The sequence below is a fragment of the Ranitomeya variabilis genome, chromosome 5 (genome assembly GCF_051348905.1).
Source record: "Ranitomeya variabilis isolate aRanVar5 chromosome 5, aRanVar5.hap1, whole genome shotgun sequence".
Classification (NCBI taxonomy): Eukaryota; Metazoa; Chordata; class Amphibia; order Anura; family Dendrobatidae; genus Ranitomeya; species Ranitomeya variabilis.
Genome location: NC_135236.1, coordinates 362,279,426 through 362,292,820, shown reverse-complemented (window position 1 = coordinate 362,292,820; position 13,395 = coordinate 362,279,426). Strand labels below are relative to the sequence as shown.

The following is a 13,395-nucleotide window of genomic DNA, read 5'->3' as shown; positions in this document are numbered from 1 at the left end:
ACAAAGCCGGGACGTAATTTTAAAATCCTTAAGGACCTGAAATTACGTCACGGCTTGCTGTGATTGGTTGCGTCGCCCATGTGACTGCGACGCAACCAATCACAAAGCCGGGACTTCACGTAAGGAAAGAAAAGCGCGAATTTTAAGCAAACAACGCTGCCGGTTCCCTCGGAGAGGTGAGTATAGCAATATTTTTTATTTTAATTCTTTCTTTTACACATTAATATGGTTCCCAGGGCCTGAAGGAGAGTTTCCTCTCCTTCAGACCCTGGGAACCATCAGGAATACCGTCCGATACTTGAGTCCCATTGACTTGTATTGGTATCGGGTATCGGTATCGGATTGGATCCGATACTTTGCCGGTATCGGCCGATACTTTCCGATACCGATACTTTCAAGTATCGGACGGTATCGCTCAACACTATCTTCAATACATGAATACGGCACCAGAACCACCATCACAACAAGAACAAAGTTCGGTACAGCGATCAATTGCCATATCAGGTCAGCCCCATGTAAACGTACAGTGGCATGTAAAAGTTAGAGCACCCCTGATCAAAATTACTGTTACTGTTAACAGTTAAGCAAGTTGAATATGAAATGATCTCCAAAAGGCCTAAAGTTAAAGATGACGCATTTCCTTTGTATTTTAGATTTTTTTTTTTTTTTTCCATTTTAAAAATTCTAAGGGTATGTGCACACGTTGCGGATTTCCTGCGGATCCACAGCGTTTTTTGCGGTGCAGAAACGCTGCAGATCAAGTGATTTACTGTACAATGTAAATCACTGAGAAAAAAAAAAATCGCTGTGCTAATGGTGCGGAAAATTCACCAAATCAGAACCCCCACTTCACTGCAAAAGACCTTCAGAAAGATTTAACAGACTCTCGAGTTGTGGTACATTGCTCTGTTGTTCACAGACACCTGCACAAATATGGCCTTCATGGAAGAGTCATTAGAAGAAAACCTATTCTGCAACCTCACCATAAAATTCAGAAGTATGCAAAAGAAAATCTAAACAAGCCTGATGCAGTTTACAAACAAGTCATATGCACAGATGTTTAAAAAACTCTTTAGCCACAATGATCAAAGGCATGCGTGGAGGGAAAAGGCTAGAGAATTTCAGGAACAGAAAATCTCGCCAACCATTAAGCATGGGGGTGGATCAAACATGCTTTGGGGTTGTGTTGCAACCATTGTCACAGTGAACATTTCATGGGTAGACAGAAGAATGGATTAAATGAAATTTAAACACATTTTTAATATAAATTTAACATCTATAAAAAAAAAAAAGCTGAAGTTGAAATGAGGATAGGTTCTACAAATGGATTATGATCCTAAGCACACATCAAAATCCACAATAGACTACCTCAAAAGGCACAAGCTGAAGGTTTTACAATGGCTCTTACAGTCCCCTGTCTGAATATCATTGAAAATCTGTGGCCAGACCTCTAAAAAGAAGTGCATGCAAGACAACCCAGGAATCTCACAGAACTGGAAGAATTTTCTAAGGAACAATGGATGAATAATCCCTCAAATAAGAATTGAAAGACTTGTCTGTCTACAAGAAATATTTACAAGCTGTAATGCTTTCAAAAGAGGGTGCTCTTAGGTACTAATCATGCAGGGTGCCCAAACTTTTGCATCAGCACATTTTCCTTTTTGTAAATTTGCCATCTTTAACTTGAAGCCTATTAGAGATAATTTCATCTTCAACTTGCTTAACTGTTCACAACAACAGGTTTTTGTTTTGTTTTTTTGCCAGGGATGCCCAAATTTTACATGCACTGTATATACAGGGGAGATCTGTGTTGTAATCTTAATTTTGGATATAGGTAACTAACCAGCAAGGAAGATGTATCCCTTTTTATTATGGGCCATGAGAAAGTTAAAACGAGTATTAACAGTCATCAGTTTAGCTAGTTACAAACAGTTAGAACTGATCCAGCAGCAATTTGTTGACAGAAAAACTTTTGCAGACAACTTTTCTGCCTACTTGAAAAAATCTGATTTCAACTGTTTGTTTTTTGTGTTTGCTTTTTTTTAAACATAGTCTACGAAAAATGGGTTCGTTAAATGGCCATCCATTTTTCTCCTAATTGAATAGGATGTATTTTTGCTTACAAGAGGTGGAGAAATAAACATATACTACTGGACATGTTAACTTTCAAGTACAGTATTTTGGAGAAGCATTTTTTTCCTCCAAAAATGTGGAGGAAAATAGGGGGATGCATCTTACAATCTGGATGTACCTGCTCTGGGGGAGGTGGGGGGAACGGCAGCGGTGGAGCAGCGGGTCACAGGAGGCACGAGCCGGCTGCTGCAGTTACCTCCTGTGCTCTTTTCTAAAGAGAAATGAATATTCACTGCATTCCACGCCCATGGAAGTGGAAAGCAGTGAATATTAATTTCTCTTTAACAGCGGACACACTGTTAACCTCAGCAGCCGACTTTGTGCAGCTGTCGGGCTTTCGCATGTGCCTGCTACTTAAGGGAATGAATATTCACTGCTCTCCACTCTCATAGGCGTGGAATGCAGTGAATATTAATTTCTCTTTAGTAGCGGGCACAACTGAACATCTGGCAGCGGCAGGAAGCTGGTGGCTGTGGCTACCAAAGAGCAATGAATACTCAATGCTCTCCACACACATAGTCCCAACGTAGATAGCAGGGAGTATTCCGGCAGCTGTTCTTGGCTTGTAAGCAGTGCCTGACATCCCTGCCATGCGATGCTTACAAGCATAAATCAGCTGCTGGCATAGGAATAGGAAGCTACGAGGAGAGCGCAGGAAAGTAAGTATAATTTTTTTTTTTTTAAGTTTTCCTGATGGGGCCATGCATACCAGGATGGGGCTAATCATACCAAGATGATGGGGCTAATCATACCAGGATGATGGGGCCATGCACACCAGGATAGGGATTAGGGGGACCATGCCTTCCACGATAGGGATAAGGAGGACATGCCTACCAGGCTAGGGATGAGGGGACTATATATACCAGGATAGGGGATATTAGTACAGAACTGACCACATTTTTTGCTTCAATTTTTTTCTAATTTCCTCCTCTATAACCTAGGTGCGTCTTATGGTCCGAAGCGTCTTATAGTCTGAAAAATACATAATCATCTATTTGAGAAAGATCCAAAAAGCAAAATAAAGGATTCTTTACAAATGGTAAAAAATAGATGGCTAATTAAAGGATCAATTTTCCAGAGACTTCAATTTTAAACTATGGATCCGGTTGAAATCAGTTTGTCAGACAGACAAAAAAGAAAAAAGTTGTGTCTGCACAACTTTTCTGTTAACGGATTTATACTGGATCCGTTCAGATGATTACTGGACATGTGAACATAGCCTTAACTGGGCTGCATAGGGACATTTTGTTTTACGGATTCTAAATAACATTCTATACTTCATAAAGTTCGTCGATGGAAGAAAATAATTTAGTCAATTTCAATTTGTGTTTTGCTACCCATTGGGATGGACTCGTGAATTTACTAAGCACATTTGTGTCTCTAAACATATAATAGATGCAGAACATTCAGTTAAGTACATCTATAGCCAGTTATACTACATGCGGTATTATTAGAAACCACTGGGAGGGAATAAGTTACCTTCACACACATCACACATGGAAAAATATGTTGTCTTGTTAATTTCTCCTCCATCTTTATTGCAAAATGTAACTGTGCCGATTAAAACCTTTATGTCAAGATCCAAAGTATTTTCATCTTGATTTTCATGGTTATTAATTTCCCACTTGCTAGAGATGCTTTGTACCTAAAAAAAAAAAAAAAGTAAACGATCATGGGTTAATGTGAAGGATCTCTGTCGTCAGTGATCAACGGTGATCAAAGTGTCGTGTGCTCTATAAATTAAATGGTACCAATATTTAAAGTTAACTCTGGGAAAAAAAAAGTCTAAGGCTACTTTCACACTAGCGTTAACTGCATTACGTCGCAAATGCGTCGTTTTGCCGAAAAAACGCATGCTGCAAAAGTGCTTGCAGGATGCGTTTTTTCTGCATTGACTAACATTAGCTACGCATTTGCGACGCAATGACACACGTCGCAACCATCCTGCGACGGTTGCGCCGTGCTGTGGCGGACCGTCGGGAGCAAAAAACGTTACATGTAACGTTTTTTGCTCCCGACGGTCCGCTTTTTCCGACCGCGCATGCGCGGCCGGAACTCCGCTGGAACTCCGCCCCCACCTCCCCGCACTTCCCCGCACCTCACAATGGGGCAGCGGATGCGCTGGAAAAATGCATCCGCTGCCCCCGTTGTGCGGCGGGGACAACGCTAGCGTCGGGGACCTTGGCCCGACGCACGGCGACGGGCCGAGCCCGACGCTAGTGTGAAAGAAGCCTCAAAGAAAAAAAATAGTGAAGTCAGAACTGAAATTCTTGATGTCTTAAAAAAGATTATTATGTAATCCCTTTGCACACCCCGATTTAACTGTGTATAATAATCAGGTTGAGGATAAGCCATCAATATCTGATCATTGGGGGTGCGATATCTGTCACCCCCTCCAATTAGCTGCTGTGAATGTGCTCAGTTACTGAGCTGCACAGCAGAACTCCATCACCTGCATTATTGTCACGGCTGGGTAGTGCCCATCAGACCTCTATATTGATGTGCAAGCCATCAACATAGAACTCCCAGATGTGCAAGCCATCAACATAGAACTCCCAGATGTGCAAGCCATCAACATAAAACTCCCTTTAAATTGAGCCAGAATAGGCACACATTCAATGTGCCACACTTTAAGTACTTTATGCATCTCATTAGGCATTTTTAGAAAAGAAAGTGCAGCCAAGTGTGTTTATCAAATATGCCATATCTAGCAAAGGCTTGCTCCAGTTTTTTTTGTCTTAAAGGGAACAAGTCATATCCAGAAATGTTATTTACCTGTAGATATAGGGTTAAATTGCATGTTGGGCTTCTTTGCTGTATCAGCTTGCTTCCAGTCACTGGAATTGTGCAGTGAGCGGTTCCTGTGTGTGCAGCTACTACTAGGCTATGTGCACACGTTGCGGATTTTGATGCGGATCCGTAGCATTTTGGACGCGCAGAATAGCATCAAATCAGCAGTGTAGTGCACAAGCAATATTAGTCAATGGGAAATTGAGAATTGGTGTGCGTGGATTTGCAGGGTTTTACTTTCCGCAGCATGTCAATTCCTTTTGCGGATCTGCATAATTTCTGCACCCATTGACTTCCATTGATTCAGTCCTCAGCAAAACCACAGGTTTAAAAAGATCTGTGGTTTTGCTGCGTAGTTGGATGCGAGAAATGCTGCAGATCATAAGGAGGAAGTGTGTGGGCGGAGACTGTGTGGGCGGAGACTGTGCGGAGCAGATGTGCGTGTCTGTGTGCGGGTGTGTGTGTGTGTGTGTGGCGCTGTGCGTGTGCGGGTCTGTATGTAGGCAGGCATCGTCCGATGGGACTACTTTTCCCAACGGGCTATGCCTGCTACAGTGACAGCTAGCCGATGATGGGACATTAGCAGTCCCATCACCTGGCTACTGTGTAAAAAAAACAACAACAAAAAAAAATACAGTACATACTCACCACACAGCTACTCCCCGACGCCCTCGATCACCGGTAAAAAAAAAAATATAATAAACAGTATACTCCCTGTTCCGACAATCCATTTAATAACGAGTGTCCCCCGACAATCTCCTGTGTAGAGCTGCCACATCGGCAGATATGACCGTTCTCCAGGGGCTTCGGTGATATGACTGAAGGTATCCTTCTGCAGTGTATCACTCTGTCAGAGGTCGCTGTCACTTGTGGCACCACTGCGTGGGAAAATTCTCACGCAGTAGTGTCGTAAAGTGAGAACATGAACTCCGTTGAACCGTCAATGATAACACTGCAGGAGCCATTGTCTCCTGTCAGTGTGTCACTGGAGGCCCTGTAGAGCGGTCACATCTCCTGATGTGACAGCTCTATAGGGGAGATCGTCGTGGGACAGTCCTTATTAAATGGACTACATCGGAGAATTTGTGTTGGTTTATTCTATTTTTTTTGCAGGAGATCGAGGGCGTCACAGGAATTAGGCGTACAATAAAGTTGGGAAAATGTGTTTAGTATTTTATTTCATTAAAATACTTTATTCAAAGTGTGATTTTCTACATGCAGTCTCATCCTAATAATTGAAACAATCTTATCAGAACAGACAACATAAGGTGTTCAAAAATATGCCAGAGTGGCCTGCCACACAGACCCATGATAGTAAGACTACTATAAACTCCAAATACATGGAACACTATAAAACACAGGGCCAAAATACAGTCCTGCTCATCGTTATTGGCACCCATGAATTTTTTTTATAGAGCACTCATGGTAAATACAAAAGAGCAAAGGATAAACAATAATTTAAAACAAAAAAACAATGGGAGGTAAAAATAGAAAAACCTAAAGCTTGCTGTGACATGGCACCCTTTACATTAAAAGAGTATGGAAACACATTTTGATTTTTCTGTGGTAAATCACACATGATAATCAACTGTGATTGTCGGTGCCCATGAGACAAGACTTTCAAAAGTGTAAAAGGCCATCTCCAAAGACCTTGGTATCCCAGTTTCAACAGTGCACAATGTTATTAAGAAGTTTTCAAAGCACGGTACCATCAAGAACCTTACTGGACGTGCGGGAAAGAGGAAAATTGAAGAGGAGAATTGAAAATGTCTTACTAGTGCGAATGGTGGAAAAAAGACAACGTCAAACATCCAAAGACCTGAAGACCAACCTGGAACAGTCTTGTGTCATGCTTTCAACAAGTACCATATGCCGCACACTAAACCAAGCAGAGCTTTATGGGCAAAAGTCATGGAAGAAACCATTGCTGAAGAAAAGACATAACAAGTAAAGACTGATCTTTGCCAAAGAGTACATTGACAAACCATATTCCTTCTGGGAAAATGTTCTGTAGACAGATGAAATAAAAACAACACCCTACCAACAGTTAAGCAAGGAGGATCCATAATGCTGTGGGGCTGTTTTTGCTGCGTCTGGTTACTGGAGACCTTGTCTGTATCACAGGAATCATAAAATCAGAAAATTATCAAGAGATTTTAGAGTAAAATGTCCTACCCAGTGTAAGAAAACTTGGTTTGAGTTGAAGATCGTGGGTCCTCCAGCAAGACAATAACCCAAAGCACACATCCAAAACTACACAGGAATGGTTGAAAAAGAAAAAAAATGTACTGTTTTAAAATGGCCAGGAATGAGTCCTGCCCTCAATCCCATTGAAAATCTTTGGAGTGAGCTCAAGAACCCTGCAAACATTGAAGAGCTTGAACAAACCTCAAAGGACGAGTGGGAGAAAATACCAGCTGAGAAGTGCAAGAAGCTTATAGATGGCTACAAGAAATGTTTGAAGGCTGTCATCAAAGCTAAAGGGTGTGCAACAAGTATTAATTAGGGGCGCCTTTATTGCTGCACGTGCTGTTTATTCTGTTTCTTCTTTGAAATTGCAACATGTAAGTTGAAAAACAATGTTTCATTGTTGTATTACTTTGTACCACTAATTAAAAAATCCTGAGGATATAAATGGAAATGTTCCAAAGTTATTTCTGAAGATTGTACAGACTATAAAAAAAATGAAAAGTAGCCAATAATGGTGAGCAGGACTGTAGTCTATTAAAAAAATAGAAATGTTTATTTATTAAATTGTAAAACAATGTAGGCAATCACATATAATACACATAACAGACAAGATAGGGTCATTCCATATCAAGTGATCCAAATATGAATATTATTTTACCTTACGTCTTTAGATTTTTTTTTGTTTGTTTTTATGAAGTACACCTTTAGTTAAATTACAAATTAAAAGTTTTGAATTTTTTTCTTCATCAGTTAATTTTTTACAGTTTTGAAAAAGTGCGGATTTTAGCCTGGTATGGCTTTACATTTTTTATCATATCTCGGGCTAGAATTAAGATAAAGAGGTGGGAGAGGCATCATTTTTCTCAGAACGGTGCCAGCTTTCATTTGCTATGTCAAAAGGCTATGTTTCTTTATATTTTGTTTTGGAGAAATCAAATTCAAAATTGTGATGCGCAATTTTGAAAAAAACGTATGTTTTAAAATTGTGAAAACATGCATGTGTGTTACTTGTGTCCTTGTTTATATTTGTACAGGGATTCAACTTGGGACCTGTCAAATTTATTTATTTTTTTTAAGCCTTGAATCATCTGATTTTATGTTTGTGTGAGTTTCTTTCCTTTTTCTTTTCAAATTACAACTTATTGCATTCAACATTTATATGCAGCAATAAAGAAACACAAAAAATAAATACCGAAGTGCCAGAATAAATATATCTTAATCATCATAACACAACTTGCTCAGCATTTTCAACCTGAACTCATTGAACAAGCCAAAAGATAAAATGTGATAATATCCTTAAGTGTGATTTTCTAAATACAGTCTGATCCTAATTATATGTTAAAAACAAGATTAAAAGAACCAATATTTTTACCACCTATTTATACATGTAACAATTTTTTTTCTACTATATCACTAAACATGTCATTTCTGAAGTGTTTAAGAAGAATAGTACAGTAGTTAAATCCTCGTTTTATAAAATATGAACTAATCAAACAGTTAATAGTAGGTTTTTACAGTGGCCTTCTATCATCAATGTGTCACTTCTAGTGGGTGAAATGTCATCTTGTCCATAAGCGCTAACTAGCAGTGGCCATTTCCTTCTGTGTCAGAGTATGTGCGGCCGGTCATGGTGTTCGGCTCCACCTGAGTTATATCTGATTTTTGTTCACTTTTACAATGTTTGGTTTTCTTGGATACACAAAGGACGGCGCTGGACCAGACGGTGCAGAAAAGTCACTTCTACGTCTTCATCCTCACAATCTTTGGAGAGTACAGTAGACGCCACCAGCTCCGATCATATTCACAGGTCACATAACCAGTTATGTCATCCATTGCCGATCTTGTGCCGCCATCTACCACGTCAAGGACGTCGCTGTCTTTATTTCCACTACATGGGATGATAGCCCGGTATTGCTGAGTCCCTGTGATGGGTTCTGCTTCCTGTAACCGATATAACAAACTCTCCTCCTCCTCTTCGTAGTCCTGGTTTGAACAATACATGAACTGGATGTTAAGAATATTTTTCTCCCTCCATTTGAGGAGTTGCTTTGGTGTTAAGATTTGGTGTGAATATGGCCTCTGGAGGCTCGAGCTGCCGGCCGGTCGTCTGCTCTGCAGTCACTGTCTACCCCTGGTCATCCTCAGCCCTAACAAAGCTTTCTCCTCTGTCCTCTCCTGCTTCTAAGGCTACTTTCACACTTCCGTCGGTACGGGGCCGTCGCAAACCGTCGGCCCGACGTAGCGACGGACGTTGTGCTAAATTTAGCACAACGTGGGCAGAGGATGCAGTTTTACAACGCATCCGCTGCCCCATTGTGATGTGCGGGGAGGAGGGAGCGGAGTTTCGGCCGCGTTGCACAAAAAACGTTACATTGAACATTTTTTTGTGACGACAGTCCGCCAACTACCGACGCATCCAGTGCCACGACGTATGGAATGTGTGTCCATACGTCGTGATGCGTCGGTAATACAAGTCTATGTGCAAAAAACGCATCCTGCGCGCAACTTTGCAGGATGCGTTTTTTGCACAGAACGACGCATTGCAACGTCTTTATAAAGACGGAAGTGTGAAAGTAGCCTTAGCTGTAAAATAATACAGGAATATCTAAAAATCATGGATTATTTGGTAAATATAGACCCCACACTGTTAGACCACAGGCTGAACAGATCTGAAACCAAGATTTTTGAACTGACACTGTAATAGTTTTATTTCTTTAAAATATGATCCCATCACGATCCCAGCTTGTATTTTGGCTAGGAGTATAGCAGGCACATGTGCAGTTTTTGAAATTTTTTAATTAAACTTTTTTTTTCAGAAATGCGTTTTAAAGTTTTGCGCTTGCGTTCGCATAGGTAAAATATTATCAAAGATACTCTTGTGACATATCTGGTGTACAGTTCTGAGTAGAATGGTGTTTATTTTGTTTCTCTATCTTTTTTCTAGCCTGAGTTATGGGGAGAAATGTAAAAGGTAGGCAACACCGAAATTTGCACTTTTTCCAAACTTTGAAAATCAATAATAATAAAAAAAAAAATCTAGAATTTTTTTCTTCACATTTTGCATTCTCTGACACACTATTACCAAATAACAAAATCTCAAAAGAATTAAAAATATAGTGGTAAAAATCATTGGTTCACTTGACATGGAATGACCAGATAATTAATAAAAAGACTCAGGTGGTAGGGGGCCAACACATACATGTGTGGGCATGGGAAGTAGGTCATCAGAAAATACTTGGTGAAAAAAAAAAAAGTACCGTATCTATGTATTTAGCTATTTGTAATTATAGTGCTACCGGATACAAATCATTAGTGCAGTACTACACAAAAGAGATTGTCAGTTAGTATAAGGGTACGTTGCAGATTTCCTGCAGAACTGCAGCGTTTTTTTCCGCGCAGAAACACTGCAGATCCGCAAGTGATTTACAGTACAAAGTAAGTCAATAGCAAAAAAAATAGGCTGTGCTAGAAAACCCAGCAGATTCAAAAAAAGGACCATGTCAATTCTTTGTGCAGTTCTGCTGCGTTTCTGTACCCATTCCATAATAGAAATCTGCAGGGGTAAAAAAAAAAGAAATCCGCACAAAAATCTACAACGTGCGCACATACCAAAAAAAGGTGCAGATTCTGACCTGCGTTTTCTGCCAAGAAATTCAGAATCTGCACAGAAAATTCCACAGTCAAATCTTCAACGTGTGCACATAGCCTAAAGGATACACTCCTACAGCCTGCATTGTAACAAGAAGCGTTATGTTTATAAACAAACAATGCCAAAGATATGACCATATCGACTACTTTTACCCATAATTACCCATGTGACACCTGACCCGCAGCCCCAATGCACGTAATCAAATATTTTTTACTATACACGTAACAATTTTTTATTATTATTATATTATGTCACTAGACATGTCCTCTTTCAAGTTGTTAAAAAGTACAGTATCTAATTCATCAAGCTATAAATTAAAACAATATGAACTAGTCTTAAATGATTAATAGCAAGTCTTTACACTGAGCTTTTATAATTATTTTGTCCCTTCTACCGGATGAAATGTAATCTTGTCCACAATCTCTTACTAACAGTGACCGTTTCCTTGTGTCAGAGTATGTACGGCTGTTCTGGGGTTTGGGATCACCTGAGTTAGCCCCTTCACGACATGCGCCGTACATGTACTGCGAATGTCTTGTCTCTCCCTTTAACGTGCGCTCCGGCCCCGAGCTCACATCTTTCCTGGCACATGTCACCTGTTTTGAACAGCTGACATTTGCCCCTAACAGCCATGTGTGGAATCGACGTCCACCTGCAGCTGTTAACCTGTTAAATGCCACTGTAAATCTCTGACATCGGCATTTAATGTGATCTAGCCGGAAGCGAGTCACTAATCCCGCTCATCGGCGACCGTGTCACATGACTGAAGCTCTGCTCTATGTAGCACAAGCAATCTGATGACCGCAGCTTCATGTTTGCCACGGAGACTATTGAAGCCAGAGTAAAAAAATAAAAATATAAGAGTTTAAATCACCCCTCATTCGCCCCATTTAAAATAAAACAACAAAAAACCCCCCACATATTTGGTACTGCCACGTTCAGAATCGCCCGATCAAGCTATAAAAAGATTTAATCTGATTGGTAAACGGCGTAGTAAAAAAAGTAAAAACGCCAGAACTACGGGTTTTTTTTTGGGTTGCCGCAACATTGCAATAACGGGCATTCAAAAGATCGTATCTACAGTACATCAAAATGGTATCAATAAAAATGTCAACTTGGCACGCAAAAAATAAGCCCTCACCTGACCCCAGATTGTGAAAAATGGAGACACTACATATCTCAGAATATGGAGCAATTTATTTATTTATTTTTTTAAACAAACACTGGATTTTTTTCACCACAAACAAAAAAGAACCTAGACTGTTTGGTATCTATGATCTCGTAATGACCTGGAGAATCATACTGGCAGGTCAGTTTTAGCATTTAGTGAACATGGTAAAAAAAAAAAAAAAACATTGTGAAATTGCATTTTTCTCTTTGCCACGACAGCACCCACTTGAGGGGATCCGCCCCTAGGAACTGGAAACCCTATGGAGAGATAAAAGGGGTGGTCCCCCTCGCTCCCACAGTTGGTTTCCTGTTCCTAAGGGAACTCATGGAGAGAAGAGGATGCCTGGCCTGGATGCCGCTTGCGCGGTTACCTTGAGGATGGCAAGGGCTCCAGAGCTGAAAGCAGTGTCGGGGGTCCTGTCATCAGCTCCCCCCTCTGTTGGCAGGCGCCGTGAGGCCAGGTTCGGGGAGTCGCCTGGCTCACGGAGGATGAGCGTCTTCTCGTGGCCCGCGGAGGGCGAAAAACACGCAGGTAAGCACGTCGCCTCGCCATGCTCGGTGGGCGCATGCGCGGCCCAGTGCGTCTTCCCCTGGAATTGATGCGAAAGCTTCCAGAGTGAATTAGGAAGAGAGACGGCGCTTGCGCTGGGGACAGCGGCAATGCGCAGGCGTGCACAACAAGGCCGCGACCCGGAAGTGATGAGTACTTCCGGGTGCAACAGGAAGAAGATGGCGTCTTCCATTCTAAAAAGACCGGCAGTGACGCTCCGGTGTCCAGCATGGCATCCCCAAAGGACTCAGCGGTGCCTTCTTTGGAAGACACAGCAGTTGCACCTCGCAACCGTACAAGCTGCAGCAGACGCTCCAAGCAGAGCAGATCCTCCACAAGGAGCTCTAAAGAAAAGAGATCCGATCGATCTACCTCTCAGCCTGTGCCTCCGTCTCCTCCTCTTCAGCCGGTACCTTGACCGAAAGCTTCACTGGGGTGAGTGTATTTTCCACCCTATTAAGCTGATTGTTGTTCCCTCTTTCTTCTATGCACCCTAGGCAAAAAGAACTGAAAAATCTAAGCACAAACAGTGCGCTTTATGATCCTAGCCCCTCCCGGATAGTCATACAAAAAGAATGTGTCTCACATGTATTGAGTCCACCTTACGTGAAGAATCCTCAGTAAGGTCAGTAGATATTAGACAGATGATCAGAGAGGAATTAAGAGCTTTAAGGGGTTCGGATAGTATTCCAGAGATTAAAACCAGGAAAAAATATCACTCACCAAAATTCGACCATTCTACTGATATTGAAGATAAGGATACGGATATTTTCCAGGAATACCTTTCCTCAGAAGGTGAACAAGACACGTGCTTTCCAACAGAAAGCATAGATAATTTCGTTAAATCTGTCGGAGACATCATGGGTATTAAAGATACCAAAGACCCCAAAACACCACAGGACGTCATGTTCGC

General features: G+C 41.2%; 1 protein-coding gene across 3 annotated transcripts in view; it reads right to left on the bottom strand.

The window, feature by feature from the left end:
• Nucleotides 1–13,395, bottom strand: part of MOV10L1 (Mov10 like RNA helicase 1) — a 226,876-nt gene that overhangs the window by 127,790 nt on the left and 85,691 nt on the right. For all 3 annotated transcript variants that reach the window (XM_077264879.1, XM_077264881.1, XM_077264882.1), the window contains one exon: nt 3,613–3,778. In XM_077264879.1, coding sequence (XP_077120994.1) covers nt 3,613–3,778 — 166 coding nt within the window. The remainder of the gene's footprint in view (nt 1–3,612; nt 3,779–13,395) is intronic.